The sequence below is a fragment of the Mauremys mutica genome, chromosome 2, assembly GCF_020497125.1.
Source record: "Mauremys mutica isolate MM-2020 ecotype Southern chromosome 2, ASM2049712v1, whole genome shotgun sequence".
NCBI classification, from domain to species: domain Eukaryota; kingdom Metazoa; phylum Chordata; order Testudines; family Geoemydidae; genus Mauremys; species Mauremys mutica.
Window position 1 is genome coordinate 169,629,175 of NC_059073.1, and position 13,080 is coordinate 169,642,254.

Consider the following 13,080-nt stretch of genomic DNA (forward strand, 5'->3'; position numbering starts at 1 on the left):
TGATGCTGAGGTTGAGGGAGGCAGGCCCTGGCCAAATTGGAATCCAGGACCGCTCCGATGAACTCCACCCTCTGCGATGGAGTCAACGTGGACTTCTCGGCATTTATCATAAGTCCTAGGCGCTGAAACAGGGCTAGGATCATGGTCATGTGACTTGCTACCAGTTGGCGGGATGGTCCGCGGACCAGCCAATCGTCGAGATACGGGTATACGTGTATCCGACGACGGCGGAGGGCCGTGGCAACCACTGCCATGCACTTGGTGAAGACCCTCGGCGCGGTGGAGAGGCCGAAGGGTAGCACCGCAAACTGGTAGTGCGTGCTGTTGACGACAAAACGCAGGTAGCGTCGATGAGGAGGGTAAATCGCGACATGGAAATACGCGTCCTTCATGTCGAGGGCGGCAAACCAGTCTCCCGGATCCAGGGAGGGAATGATAGTCCCCAGGGTTACCATGCGAAACTTGAGCTTGAGCAGGTATCTGTTGAGCTCTTGGAGGTCTAGTATGGGTCGTAGACCTCCCTTCGCCTTGGGGATTAGGAAATATTGGGAATAAAATCCCCTGCCTCGCATTTCGCTCGGCACCTCCTCTATGGCACCCAAACTCAGCAGAGTCTCGACCTCTTGTGAGAGGGCTTGCTCGTGAGAGGGGTCCCTGAAGAGGGACGGGGTGGGTGGGTTGGAGGGAGGGGGCGAAACAAACTGAAGACGGTAACCGGACTCTACCGTGCGTAGCACCCAGTTGTCCGTTGTAATCTGGGACCACGCCGGGAGGAAGTGGGAAAGACGGTTGAAAAATAACGGGGAAGGATCTGGTGAAGAGACTGATGGGCCGTCCTCGGGCGTCCCATCAAAATGCCTGCTTCGGCCCTTGAGGGGCTTTGGAGGGCGCCTGGGACTGGGTACGCCGGTTGCCCGATGGTCTACAGCAGTTCAGTCTGCCTCTGCGCCCATTATCAGGCCGCGACCTGGCCTGATTAAATGGCCGATACGGCTACTGCCTGAAAGACCTCCGCTGGGTAGCTGGCGTGTGCATGCCCAGGGTGCGGATGGCGACATGGCCATCTTTAAGGGTCTGGATTCTGGAGTCTGTCTTCTCCGAGAATAGGCCCTTGGTATCGAAGGGCAGGTCCTGTAAGGTGTACTGGACTTCTGGCGGCAAGGTGGAAGACTGCAGCCAGGAGATCCTTCTCATGGTCACTCCTGATGCCAAAGTTCTGGCTCCGGAATCTGCAGAGTCCAGTGAGGCCTGGAGGGAGGACCTGGAGGCTTTCTTGCCCTCCTCAAGTAGGGCTGAGAATTCCTGCCTGGAGGATGTTGGAATCAACTCCGTAAACTTAGAGAGGGCCACGAAGTTGTCGTAGGTGTAGCGGCCAAGGAGAGCCAGCTGATTGGCTATCCGTAGCTGAAGGCCGCCAGCCGAATAGACCTTCCGGCCCAACAGGTCCATCCTCCGCGCGTCCTTGGACTTTGGCACCGGCGCGGGTTGCCCATTTCTCTCCCGGTCATTCACAGACTGCAGGATGAGGGAGTCTGGGGTCGGGTGTGTATACAGGTACTCGTACCCGGTCGGGGGAACGGAGTACTTTCGCTCCACGCCTCGAGCAGTGGGAGGGATGGATGCAGGCGACTGCCAGATTGTAGTGGCATTCTTCTGAATGGTGCGAATGAAGGGCAGGGCCACTCGCATCGGGGCCTCAGCTCCAAGCACCCTAGTAACCGGATCCTCGTCTTCAGTGACCTCTGTGACCGGGAGGTCAATGGCTTGTGCCACCCGACGAAGGAGGTCCTGGTGGGCACGCAAGTCAATCGGAGGGGGATCCGATGATGAAGACCCCGCCACCACCTCATCCGGCGAGGAAGACGAGGACAGGCCCTGGCCCATGGCTTGTAGCTGAGGCTCGTCCATGGGGTGCGAAGCCTCTGCCTCTACGGGATGTTCCGCCGGTACAGGTGGCGGCGGAGCCTCAACCGGAGGTGATGGAGGGGGCCTGCTGACAGTGGCGTCCGGCACCCTGTGGTCGGAGGCCCTGGGTCGCTGCCGGGAGGGGACGCCTTGAGCCTCGTGATAGGCCCAGGGGGTCCAGAAGCCCCATTGCTGTGGACCGTGGTCCTGTCCTTGGGGGTCTGCCCGGTGACTCCACCGCTGCCCTCGTGCGAGGCGACCGACGGTTGGCGGGAAGGCCACGGGGGGGGCAGAGGCGCTCAGGGACTGCACCGTCGATGCCGCTAGTCTGTCCGTGGACGGTGCCGGGGACCGGTGCCGGTCGTCGCGGTGCCGGGAGCGAGAGTGGGACCATCGACCGCGTGAGTACCAGGAGGTCGACCGCGATCTCGACCATCGTCAACGGGAGCGGCTCCGTGAACGGTGACGGGAGCGGTGTCGGGATCCGGACCTTCTTCAGTGCCGACGGTCCGGAGACCGGGACCGGGATCGTCTCCGGGAGTGCGACCGGTACCGCGATGAGGAGCGGTACCGGGACTGCGACTGGCACCGAGAAGGAGAGCGGTACCGGGATGGTGACCGGTGCCGGGACCTGGATCGGCGTGAAGGTGACCGTCTCCGGGATCGGGATCGGGATCGGAAGCGGGACCTGGATCGCCTTCTATCCCGTCTGTCAGGGGAAGGAGGCCTCATCATGGCCGGTTTGCCCATTGACTGCACAGCCCGCACCGGCGGTGCCGGGGGCCGGAGGCTCGGTGCCTCTGTGAGCTCTATGAGCTCCCTCGCCGTCGAGAAAGTCTCGGGCGTGGACGGGAGAGGCAGCTCGACCACGGTTTGCACCGGGGAGCACGGAGGTACCGGACTCAACGGCCCTGTCGGCGCCGGAGTCAACGGTACCACGCATGGTCTATGCGCTGTCGAGGTCGGTACCGAGGGGGCCGACACTGTCTGCTGGACAAGCGGTCCCGATGCAGACGTCTTCATAGACTTTTGCTGTGGCTTTTGTTTCCCAGATGGTGAGAGGGAACGATGCCAGGGCTTCGGTGCCGGCTGCTTCTTAAGAGTCTCGGTACCGGACCGGTCGGGGACCGCTGGAGCGCTCCGTACCGAGGATGATGGCGGAGCTGATGGTGTCGGCACCGCAGGGGTAAGCACCGACTCCATTAGGAGCTGCCTCAATCTAATGTCCCGCTCCTTTTTCATTCTAGGTTTGAACGATCTGCAAATTGGGCACTTATCTGGTCGATGGGCCTCACCAAGACAACGCAGGCAGGAGTCGTGAGGGTCCCCAATCGGCATGTGCCGCTGGCAAGCCGCACAGGGCTTAAACCCCGGTGCCTTGGGCATAAGCCCGCACCGGACGGGAAAAGAGGGGCTAAGCCCCCCTAATTCCCCTTAATCTACCTAATAACTAACTTAACTAACTATTTTAACTAACTATATACACTAAATACAAAACGAGAAACAGAGGTGAGCTAGGGATGTGGAGGTCAAAGGAGCACTCCACTGTTCCAATGGCCGTCACGGGCGGGAAGAAGGAACTGAGGAGCGGACGGGCCAGCTGGAGTATATATCTAGCGCTATAGCGGCACCACTCCAGGGGGCGCCCAGCCGGCCCGGCAGTGTTGCTAGGGTAAAAATCTTCCGAAGAGCCGTGCACGCACGGCGCGCACACCTAACTGGAATGCATAGGAGCAATCACTCGAAGAATAACATGCTTTCCAATGACAAACTTAACCTCAGCAAGTTACAATCTTTGTCTAGGAGACTTCAACTCTCTTTGTTGAAGGATCCAAGTTTCTCAGAATACAAGAGCTATGGGCCCTGCTGTCCATCCAGCGATGCATAACAATTTTTTTTTGCCTCTGCTTGTATCTTCCCAAAACTCATTGACGCTGTTTCAAGAGGCAGGAAAGTTTCCTGGGGATACACAGTCTCCATCCCCCATTAAGATTGTTAAAGGGTCATCATCCCTCACTTGTTCCCCTGATGACTTTGCTTACCTTATTTGTAAATGTGCTTTTAATGTCTTTGGGCTCACCTTGCTTAATTTACATTGGAGACACAGTCAAACCTTCAAAACAATGTTCCTTTGTCTAGGACAGGTGAGCGTAAGCAATGCCTCTCAAACACATTTTATGAACATATTTCCAGCACACACCTATAATTATTTATACATCATCTATATATACACATCACACAATATTAATGACCAGCGTGTTATCAGTTTACATATGATACCTCACACAACACCTTTTAGATACAGATTATGAGAACAGTGAGTTGGTGCAATGTGTGTGTCAGGCCTGATGAGAGTTATAGTATGTAGTGGCTTTTGCTAATTGGCACTGCAGGGCTCCCAGGGTCACATTCCAGACTGCACATCTACACAACAATGGTGTAGCTAGGAGTGGAAATTTCAGTGGGTCCACAGTTTATAATGGACAGCAATGACCACAGTGCTGAGCTCATTTTAATAAAGATTTCACTAGCACACTGTTCCGTCAGTAGCATGGTCAGCCAATCTATTTCTTGCTCTAGTCAACAGGAGAATGAAGCCCACCAGTACATCAGCAGTCACACTCCCCAGGTGCTCACTCAGGCTACTTTGGAGCTGGCTCCAGCTCAGATGGTGCTGCCTTTGTGGGCAGCTCTGCTCAGTCACTGCCGTATTGTGGAGTCCACCCACAGTGTGATGATGGGATTCACTACAGCCTCAAACCCCTCTTCTCTCTCTTCCCCTCTCCTCTGCCCCCTAATTACCTTTCCCCTCCCAGGAAACATTCACATGTCTAATTTTTCCCTTCAAACACTTAGCCCCCCTAAGGGAGCTTGGGATGAAGGGTTGCAGTGCACTGGCAAAGCTGGGAGGTGCAGGAAGGTTGGAATGCAGGGGTTTGGAGTGCACTGGCAGGGCTGGGGATGTGGTGGGTTGGGTTTCAGTCCACTACCAGAGCTGGGTGTGCAGGGTGGTTGGGGTGCCCTGGCAGACGTGTGGGTGCAAACAGGTTGAGGTGCACTAGCAGAGCTGGGAGCACAAGGGGTGAACTTGCAGAGGTGAGGGTGCAGGTAGGGGTGATGTTACAGAGGGTTGAGGTACAGAGGTGGGATGTTCTGGCAGAGCAGAGGGTGCAGGGGCTTGGAATGCACTGGCAGAGCTGCAGGATTCCTCCACAATTCCCTCACCTGAGCCCTCAACCTCTCTCCCTTCCCAAACCACTGACCCCCATTTATCCTCCTCTCCATAACTGCCCTCCTCTTGCTGCACCACCAAGCACCTCTCCTCCTATTTCTCCATCCCCTCCCTTTTCCTCCCCTCCCAGGAAGCATTCACATGTCTAATTTTCTACCCAAAAGACTTTGATTACATTCCCTCCAAACTAGAATTGAAACACAGGACTTGCAAACTGCAGCAAGCTCCAGTCACTCAGAACTCCTTTTGTCTTTCTTAGATGGAGCTTGTGATTAATTTATCCTTAGATATGTGAATGGTAGGGTGAGTTCACAGCCATCAAGAGATCTATGATTCCTCCAGCCATCAGTAGCTCTCCCTTTAACAGTAAAAACGGCAGAAAGAAACTGGGTTTGTTTTGGGTTTTTTTGGGGGGAGACTAACTCAGGAACCCCTTAAAATTTAGATCATTAATGCTACTCTATACCCCATGAGGCAAATTTCAAAACAATCCAATTAACCATTTGAATTTTAGAGCACTTACACGAATCAAGCTTTAAAGAAAAAAAATGGTGGGATTAGAAACCCTCTAGCTATTTGTCTGCATTGGCACATGCACCATTTAAAAAAAATGTACCTTTTCTTAAATAGTGTTATGAATTTGGCTACACCAAAAGATTTAGTGAGTGTCATGCACTACCCTGGGTAAAACTTGACAAACTGAGACCATTTTGACCCATAGCTCATCAGTGGTTTGATCTCTAACTCTGGGTAAAAATACATACATACATACTCACTCCAAATTTGGTTCACTTACCCCACCCTGAAGCTTTCTGTGGGCTTGTCTGCACTTGAAACTCTGTGCTGCTCTAGTTCTTCAGTGTAAACACTATCTATGCTAACAGGAGAGGTTCTCCCATCAGCATAAGTAATCCACCTCCAGAGAGGCGATAGCTAGATTAACAGAATTCTTCTGTTGACCTAGAACTGTCCACACCAGGGGTTAGGTCGGCTTAAATATGGCATTCAGAAGTATGGATTTTTCACACTCTTGAGGAAGATAGCTGGGTCAACCTAAATTTTTAGTGTAGAGCAGGCCTGAGACTCACCAAAGAGTCACAGATTCCAAGGCCAGAAGGGATTGTTATGATTATCTAGTCTGACCTCCTGTATAACACAGGCCATAGAACTTTCCCAAAGTAATTCCTACATCATATCTTTTGGAAATCCAATCTCCAGTGAGCTATAAATTTTAAGAGGAGGAGGAAGGCAAGTTTAGTTGAAGAGGAAAAACTTTGGGAAAGACATACATAGTTACATAACTACATTTTAAAACCACCACAAAACCCCCAAAGCAAATAAGAAAAGACTAGAAACATTTCTATAGAAAAAGTATATAGTGATGAATTCACATTAATGGAATATAACACAATTTATTTCTTTTTATGGATCTATTTCAATTAAATGGAATAAAAAGATTTGCAATATGTTAAAAAAAAAAGGTATCCTTGCTCACTGAGATTGAAGTCCATAAAAATATTCAAAATTTTAAATATTGCGATGAGAGCGCATACCAAAATCAGTTACCACTTCTATAGCTACAGAAACACATTCGTGTCCACAAATTGGTAAATTATGAAACCAAATAGGTACTTAGATGCACAATTACCAAGTTTTTCTACCAAAATGTTTTTAAAATTTTTAGGTTGAATCTGTTGCACTCATATTCTAGAATTTGGTACAAAATATTTAAGGCATTACAGTAATAATCTATCCTTACACACTTTAGCACTTAAAATAGTATTTCACTTACGGAAAGTCTGGTGGGTCAAAAGCAGTTTTAATAACGCCAGCATAAATGGCAAAGATGGAAAGAATCACACAAGATAGGAAGACCAGTGCAAGTTTGTTGACATATTTAACTCCTACAAAAACAACTATGGCCATCAGAGCAACAATACACGTCCCGTAAACTCTCATGTTGTTTAACATGGCTTCTGTTTCTCCATCAGCATCTTCTGCTTTAAATATAGCAGCACTGGGAGAAATATATGTCTACAAAAGAAAACAAATAAAATATTAAAACTTTCCTCAGAAGGTGCTCAACCATTTACAATAACTACATTTTCTTAAGTTTACAGATCTTACATTTATATTAGAGAATTCATCTGTTATACATACTAGCTTTAGTGTTTCAAGTGCTGATCCCTGTATCAGAGGCATAGATATACAAACAATTAAAAAAGAACATTGAATTTGAAGAAACAAATAAACTCCTCAATCTGTTGGAGGACAACACAATTAAGAAAAAAAGTTATTTCCAAAGGTTTTTCATTATGGAGTCATAGCCATGGCTTCAATGTTGAAATTGTAACCAAGGTTTCATAATACATCTTTTTTATAGTCTCCTATAGCTTCACAACAAAGATTAATTAAGACTGAAAACTGGCTGATTTATTCTAGGTCAAAGAGATATTTTCTGCAAAAAGTTAAACAAACTATTTTTCAGTCACAGGCCATTAAAATTAACCTGATTTGAAAATGTGACCAATTTTTAATATTGCAGTGTTTAATATTTCTTATATTATGTAGCACAGACTATATCTGAAGAAAATGGCTTGTAATTAAACAATGTCAGTAGAAATTCTTAATCCAACTGTAAAGGTTATAGCATGTAAGAGTACAAGTATTATGCTATGCAATAGCTGTTTCATGAGAACACAAAAGCTTGTTCTTTTGATAATACAATCAGAAGTATCATTTAATTCAAATGGTACCACTAAGAAAAAAATGATTAACAAAAATACAATTTTAGCTCCAGATGCTGCAAACACTTATGCATGTGCTTAACTGTGTGTACATGAAGTAGTTCCAGTTAAATCATGGGACTATTCATGTGAGCAAAGTTACATACCTGCTTAAGCTTGCAGGATCAGGGCCTTAATTTTCCATTTTTTTTTAATTCAAATAAGATACCGTACTAGCAGTGATATTTTTAAAACAGTAATTATAATTTCGTTCATTATAAAGTTTAATCTGAAGTTGCAATAGCACAATTTTTCAAATTAGTCATACAAAACCACAACCTAAATTAATGATTTAAAAAAAAATCAAGTGATTTAAATCAGGTGCTTAAATCACTCCACCCAGAAACTTAAAGTGTAACTTGGTAGAAACATCATATTGTACTTTATGAAAATCAGATTTATAATGGGACCCTGGTTTTACTTTCTCTTTATTGTATTTTGGAGAAAACCTATTTCCAAAAGTGTTCTTTGATATAGAAATGAACAATGTATGGAGCTTGCATTGTTTTCTGAAGTTTATTCAGGACAAACAAGGAGATCCCGCAACTTTGTGGGGCCATGGATGAGGAGTGCATAGATAAACAGGTGAGGGGAAAAGTGCAAGCAAAAACGCAAGAGGAGATCCAAGAGGAGCTGGAAACAGGGGCTGCAACCTGGCGCACTCCAAATAAACGTGCGCCAGGGTCTCCTTCACGCCACAAAAGGGGCAGATGTTGGGGACAGGGGTAAACCGCGCCAAGTACACACCCATGCTCACGGCCCCGTGAAGGAGCCGCCAACTGATATCCCTGGCAGGCTTTGGAATCAGGGTGGAGTACAAGCTAGCCCACCAGGGCGTCTCACCCTCGAGAGGCGGCAGAAGGTCCTGCCACTTTGTGTTGCGGCGGGATGCGAGGGTGAGGAAATGAAGAGTGTGAAGCACGAGCGTGTACAGATGTTTCCTTGGCGCGGTTTGGAACAGAACCGGCTGCAGGTTGTGCAGCCGGCTCGCAGTGAAAGGGCGGGGCGTGCCCTCTCGATTGGGTCCACGGGGTAGGGGCCCGATGAAAAGGTCCACAGGGCCTCAGGTGGAGGGTGGGCGGGGCGTGCCCTCTCGCAGGACCCGGTTGAGGTAGGCCCGAGCAGTGGGCGGTAAAGCAGCCTTCACCTCCTGAAGTACACACCGGGGAGTGCAAGGTCTGGAGAGCCCCATGCGCCGAGCGAGTGTCAGGGGATCCAGCCAGTGTCCCCAGTCGTCGTCCAGGAGGTCTTCGACCCTGGTGACTACTGCCAAGACCAGCCTCTGGCACACCGTGGGGGACTCTGCCACCTGCACACGAACTGGGGGTTGTGTAGCAGGGGCTCTGCGAGGAGATCAGCCCCCACGGTGGCCACCATGGACCTGGTTGTTGAAAACAGCTTCCAAGTCCGGAGGAGGTCTTGGTAGAAGACCGGCAGCCCAGAGAGGTCTCGCGGAAGACCTCTCGGATCGAGATAAAGGAGCTGCCGGTCGTATCAGAGCCCTCAGAAGCGGCAGAGGAAGGCGTGTGCCAGTACGCTCCATGCCGGACTACCTGCACCATACAGGAGTCTCTGCAGGGCCTGGAGGCGGAAGATATGGACCTGTGTGTGTAAGCACTTCAGGCCCTGTCCCCTCTCCTCCAGGGGCAGGTGGAGGACCCCTGCAGAGACCCAGTGCAGTCCTGGCGAAAAGAACTCCAGAATCGCCGTCCGGAGGTTGGCCAGGAAACCCAGGGCCGGGACCAGGGTATTGAGCCGGTACCAGAGCATGGACAGGACTAGTTGATTGAGCACCAGTGCCCTCCCTCGGAGGGAGAGGCACCAGAGTAGTCCCATCCATTTCCGGAGCCGCTCCGTCACCCTGCCCTCTAAGCCGTGCCAGTTCTCCAGCAGAGACAGATGCGTGGCAGAAAGGTAAACGCCGAGATAGAGCAGCGGACCCACGCTCCACCGGATGGCCTGAAGCGCGGGTGGGAGGGAGCTCGCCTGCCACCCGTCCCCGACCACCAGGCCAGAGCTCTTGACCCAGTTGACCCGGGCGGAGGAGGCTAACGAATAGATGGCCTGGCAAGCCTCCACCCATGCCAAGTTGCCCGGGTCCTGGACCACGAGGAGCACATCGTCAGCATATGCCAACAGGACCAGCCGCAGCTCCGGCTGCGAAGCACCAACCCCGTCAGCCTCCGACGGAGGAGACAGAGGAAGGGCTCGATCGCCTGAGCATACAGCTGACCCAAGAGGGGACACCCCTGCCGCACTCCTCGCCTGAAGCAGACCAGCATGGTCGGGGTCCAGTTGAGCCTGACCAGACACTCTGCAGAAGCGTACAGCAACTGGAGAAAACCCACAAACTGGGGTTCGAAGCCAAACGCTTGCAGAGTGCTCAGGAGATACCCGTGGTCCACCCTGTCGAACGCCTTCTCCTGATCCAGGGACAAGAGGGCGAACGACAGACCATCCATACACCCTAATTCCAGGAGGTCCCGGACCAGATACAGGTTATCAAAGATCGTGCGGCCCGGGACAGTGTAGGTCTCGTCTGGGTGGACCACGTCCGCCAGCACGGACCCTAGCCACAGTGAGATGGCCTTCGCAACAATTTTGTAGTCCGTGCTGAGGAGCGAGATGGGACGCCAATTCTGTAAGTCGCGGAGGTCCCCCCTTTTCGGCAGTAAGGCGAGCACGGCTCACCTGCACGAGAGAGGGAGGACCCCGCCCCGCAAAGACTCGGCCCAGACGGTGACTAGGTCTGGGCCGAGGACGTCCCAGAACACGCGGTAGAACTCCACGGTCAGCCCGTCCATGCCCGGAGATTTGTTGGTGGGCATGCGACGGAGGGCTTCCGAGAACTCGGCCAGAGTGAGAGGCAGCTCTAGCTGGTCCCGGTCGCCCACGCTGACCGTCGGGAGTCTGTCCCAGAGCACTTTGAAAGTGTTAGGATCGGTCGGATCCGGGGAGAAAAGAGTCGCGTAGAAGGCCCTGGCCCTCCCGCACATCGCCGCCGGATCCGTGAGGGGGGTGCCGTCCTCCGCCAGGAGGCAGGTGACGTGCTTCTTGGCCCCCTTCCTTTTCTCCAGGGTGTAGAAGAAGCCAGAGCCGCGATCCATCTCCCGAAGGAGGAGGATGCGGGATCGAACAAAGGCAACCCGGGCTCGATGATCCTTGAGGGCCCGGAGCTCCTCCCGCTTCTCCCGGCACGCTCTGCACAGGGATGGATCCTCGGGGCCGGCGGCCAGACGCCTCTCCAGCTCCAAGACCTCCCGTTCCAACTGCTCTATCGCCGCATCCCTCCGTCGGCTGGCGCCCCGGGTGTAGTCGCGGCAGAAGAGCCGGGCACGCACCTTCCCCAGGTCCCACCGCCGCCGCGCCGAGGGAAAGGCGCGCCTCTGCCCTCGCCAGGCCAGCCAGAACTCCCAGAAGAACGCCACAAAGCCCGCGTCCTCCAGCAAACTATTATTAAAGTGCCAATATGCCAGCCCCGGGCTCTCCGCACAGAGAGAGGCCGTCACGGTGGCAAGGTGGTGATCCGAAAAGGGGGACAGCCAAACGCTGGAGGAGTGGGCTCGGGAAAGGTGGAAACGTGACAGGTAAATGCGGTCCAGCCGGGAGTGGCGCGACCAATGGACCTCCACCCGGACGAAGGTGAACGTCGAGATGTCGTCCGGGTGGTGGTCGCGCCAGACGTCCACCAGGGAGTGGCGTTCGACGATCTCCCGGAGGACGTCCGCGGCGGCCGGGCACTGCTCGGTCCCCGAGCGGTCCTGTTCCTCGAGGGTGGTGTTAAAGTCCCCACCCAGGACCAGGCACTCACGAGGATCCAGGGAGCCAAGGAAGGCAGACGCCTGCTGATAAAAATGCAACCTCTCTGGGCCCAATGTCAGGGCGTAGACGTTGACGAGATTAACCACAAGCCCCTCCATGCGGACCCGGAGGTGCAGCAGGCAGCCCGGCACAGCCTCGGCGACCCCCAGCACCTCGGGCCGTAGGTAGGGGGAGAGCAGGGTCACCACTCCAGCCGATCGAACCAAGAGGTGGCTAAAGTAGACCCTGTCCCCCCACTCCAGCCGCCAGTTAGCTTCAGCAGCCGGATCCGTATGGGTCTCCTGCAGGAAAACCACAGAGTACCTCCCGTCCTGAAGGAAGGAGATCACCTGGCTCCTGCGGAGACCCATCCTACAGCCCCGGGCGTTTAAAGTGGCAAAGATGATCGGCGCCATGAGGAGGGCTGGGGGGGATCCTCGCCGGCAGACACGCCCGCGGCCTCCGTCGGGCCGCGCAGCAATCCGTGACCAACCCCGTAGGTGAGCAAAGAGTCACGGAAGAGGCGGACCCGCCGGTAGGCCGCAGTGGCCTGCTTCCCGGTCCTCTTACCCTCCCCCATGAGGGCCCTCGCGGCCCGGAGGATCAGATGGAAATCCCCCCACCACTGGAGCGCAAGTTGGACCTTGTTACGGGAGCCACGGACGTCCTCAAGGAACTCCCGCAGCTCCTCCCTCAGCACATGGGGGGGCGGGGTAAGGGATCGACGACCGTCCCCTAGCAGGGCCCCTGTCACAGCCCCGTGGCCCTCCGAGGCAGGCAGGGGGCAGACCCCCGACTTGGCGTCCGATGGGCTGATGCCACGCGGCCTGCCCCGCTCCCCAGTTCAACAGGGGGCGGCAGAAGGAGAGAAGCAGCCCCTGGTGGGTAGGGACAGGGGAAAACTACTAAGGCAGCTCCCTGGGGAATATCCCCAGGGGCGGCAATGGCATCATGGGAGGTGGAGGAGACAAGGACGGGGCCGGCATCAGGGACAGGGCAGGGGTCAGGAGTAGGGGTGGGATCAGGAAGAGAATCAGGGAGAGGGGCAGAAGCAGGATCCTGAGCCCCAGTAATCGGGCCGCAGGAAGGTGGCCCCTCCCAGTCAGGTTCAGGGATCTGGGGGGTGGGAAGGGGACCCTCAACGATGCCGGGCGCAGCCACGATGGCTGGAATGACAGCCACAGCATCCGGAGATGAAAGGTCAGCAATGGGGTCCCCGTCCGGGAAGGAGGTCGGTTGCCCCACACCCAAGAGGGACACCCCCTGGGATTCGGGTCCGGGCAGCGGGACACCGGCCGTCGCCTCAATGGGCTTGGCGGCCGTCAGCGAGGTGCCACCTGCAGCCGGGCTGATGGA

The 13,080-nt window shown here is 53.6% G+C and overlaps 1 protein-coding gene across 1 annotated transcript in view; it reads right to left on the bottom strand.

Annotated features, from left to right (window-relative positions):
• SLC12A7 (solute carrier family 12 member 7) overlaps nucleotides 1–13,080 on the bottom strand; it is a 324,493-nt gene that overhangs the window by 121,839 nt on the left and 189,574 nt on the right. The window contains exon 7 of the mRNA XM_045005934.1: nucleotides 6,930–7,171. Within this exon, the coding sequence (XP_044861869.1) occupies nucleotides 6,930–7,171 (242 nt within the window). The remainder of the gene's footprint in view (nucleotides 1–6,929; nucleotides 7,172–13,080) is intronic.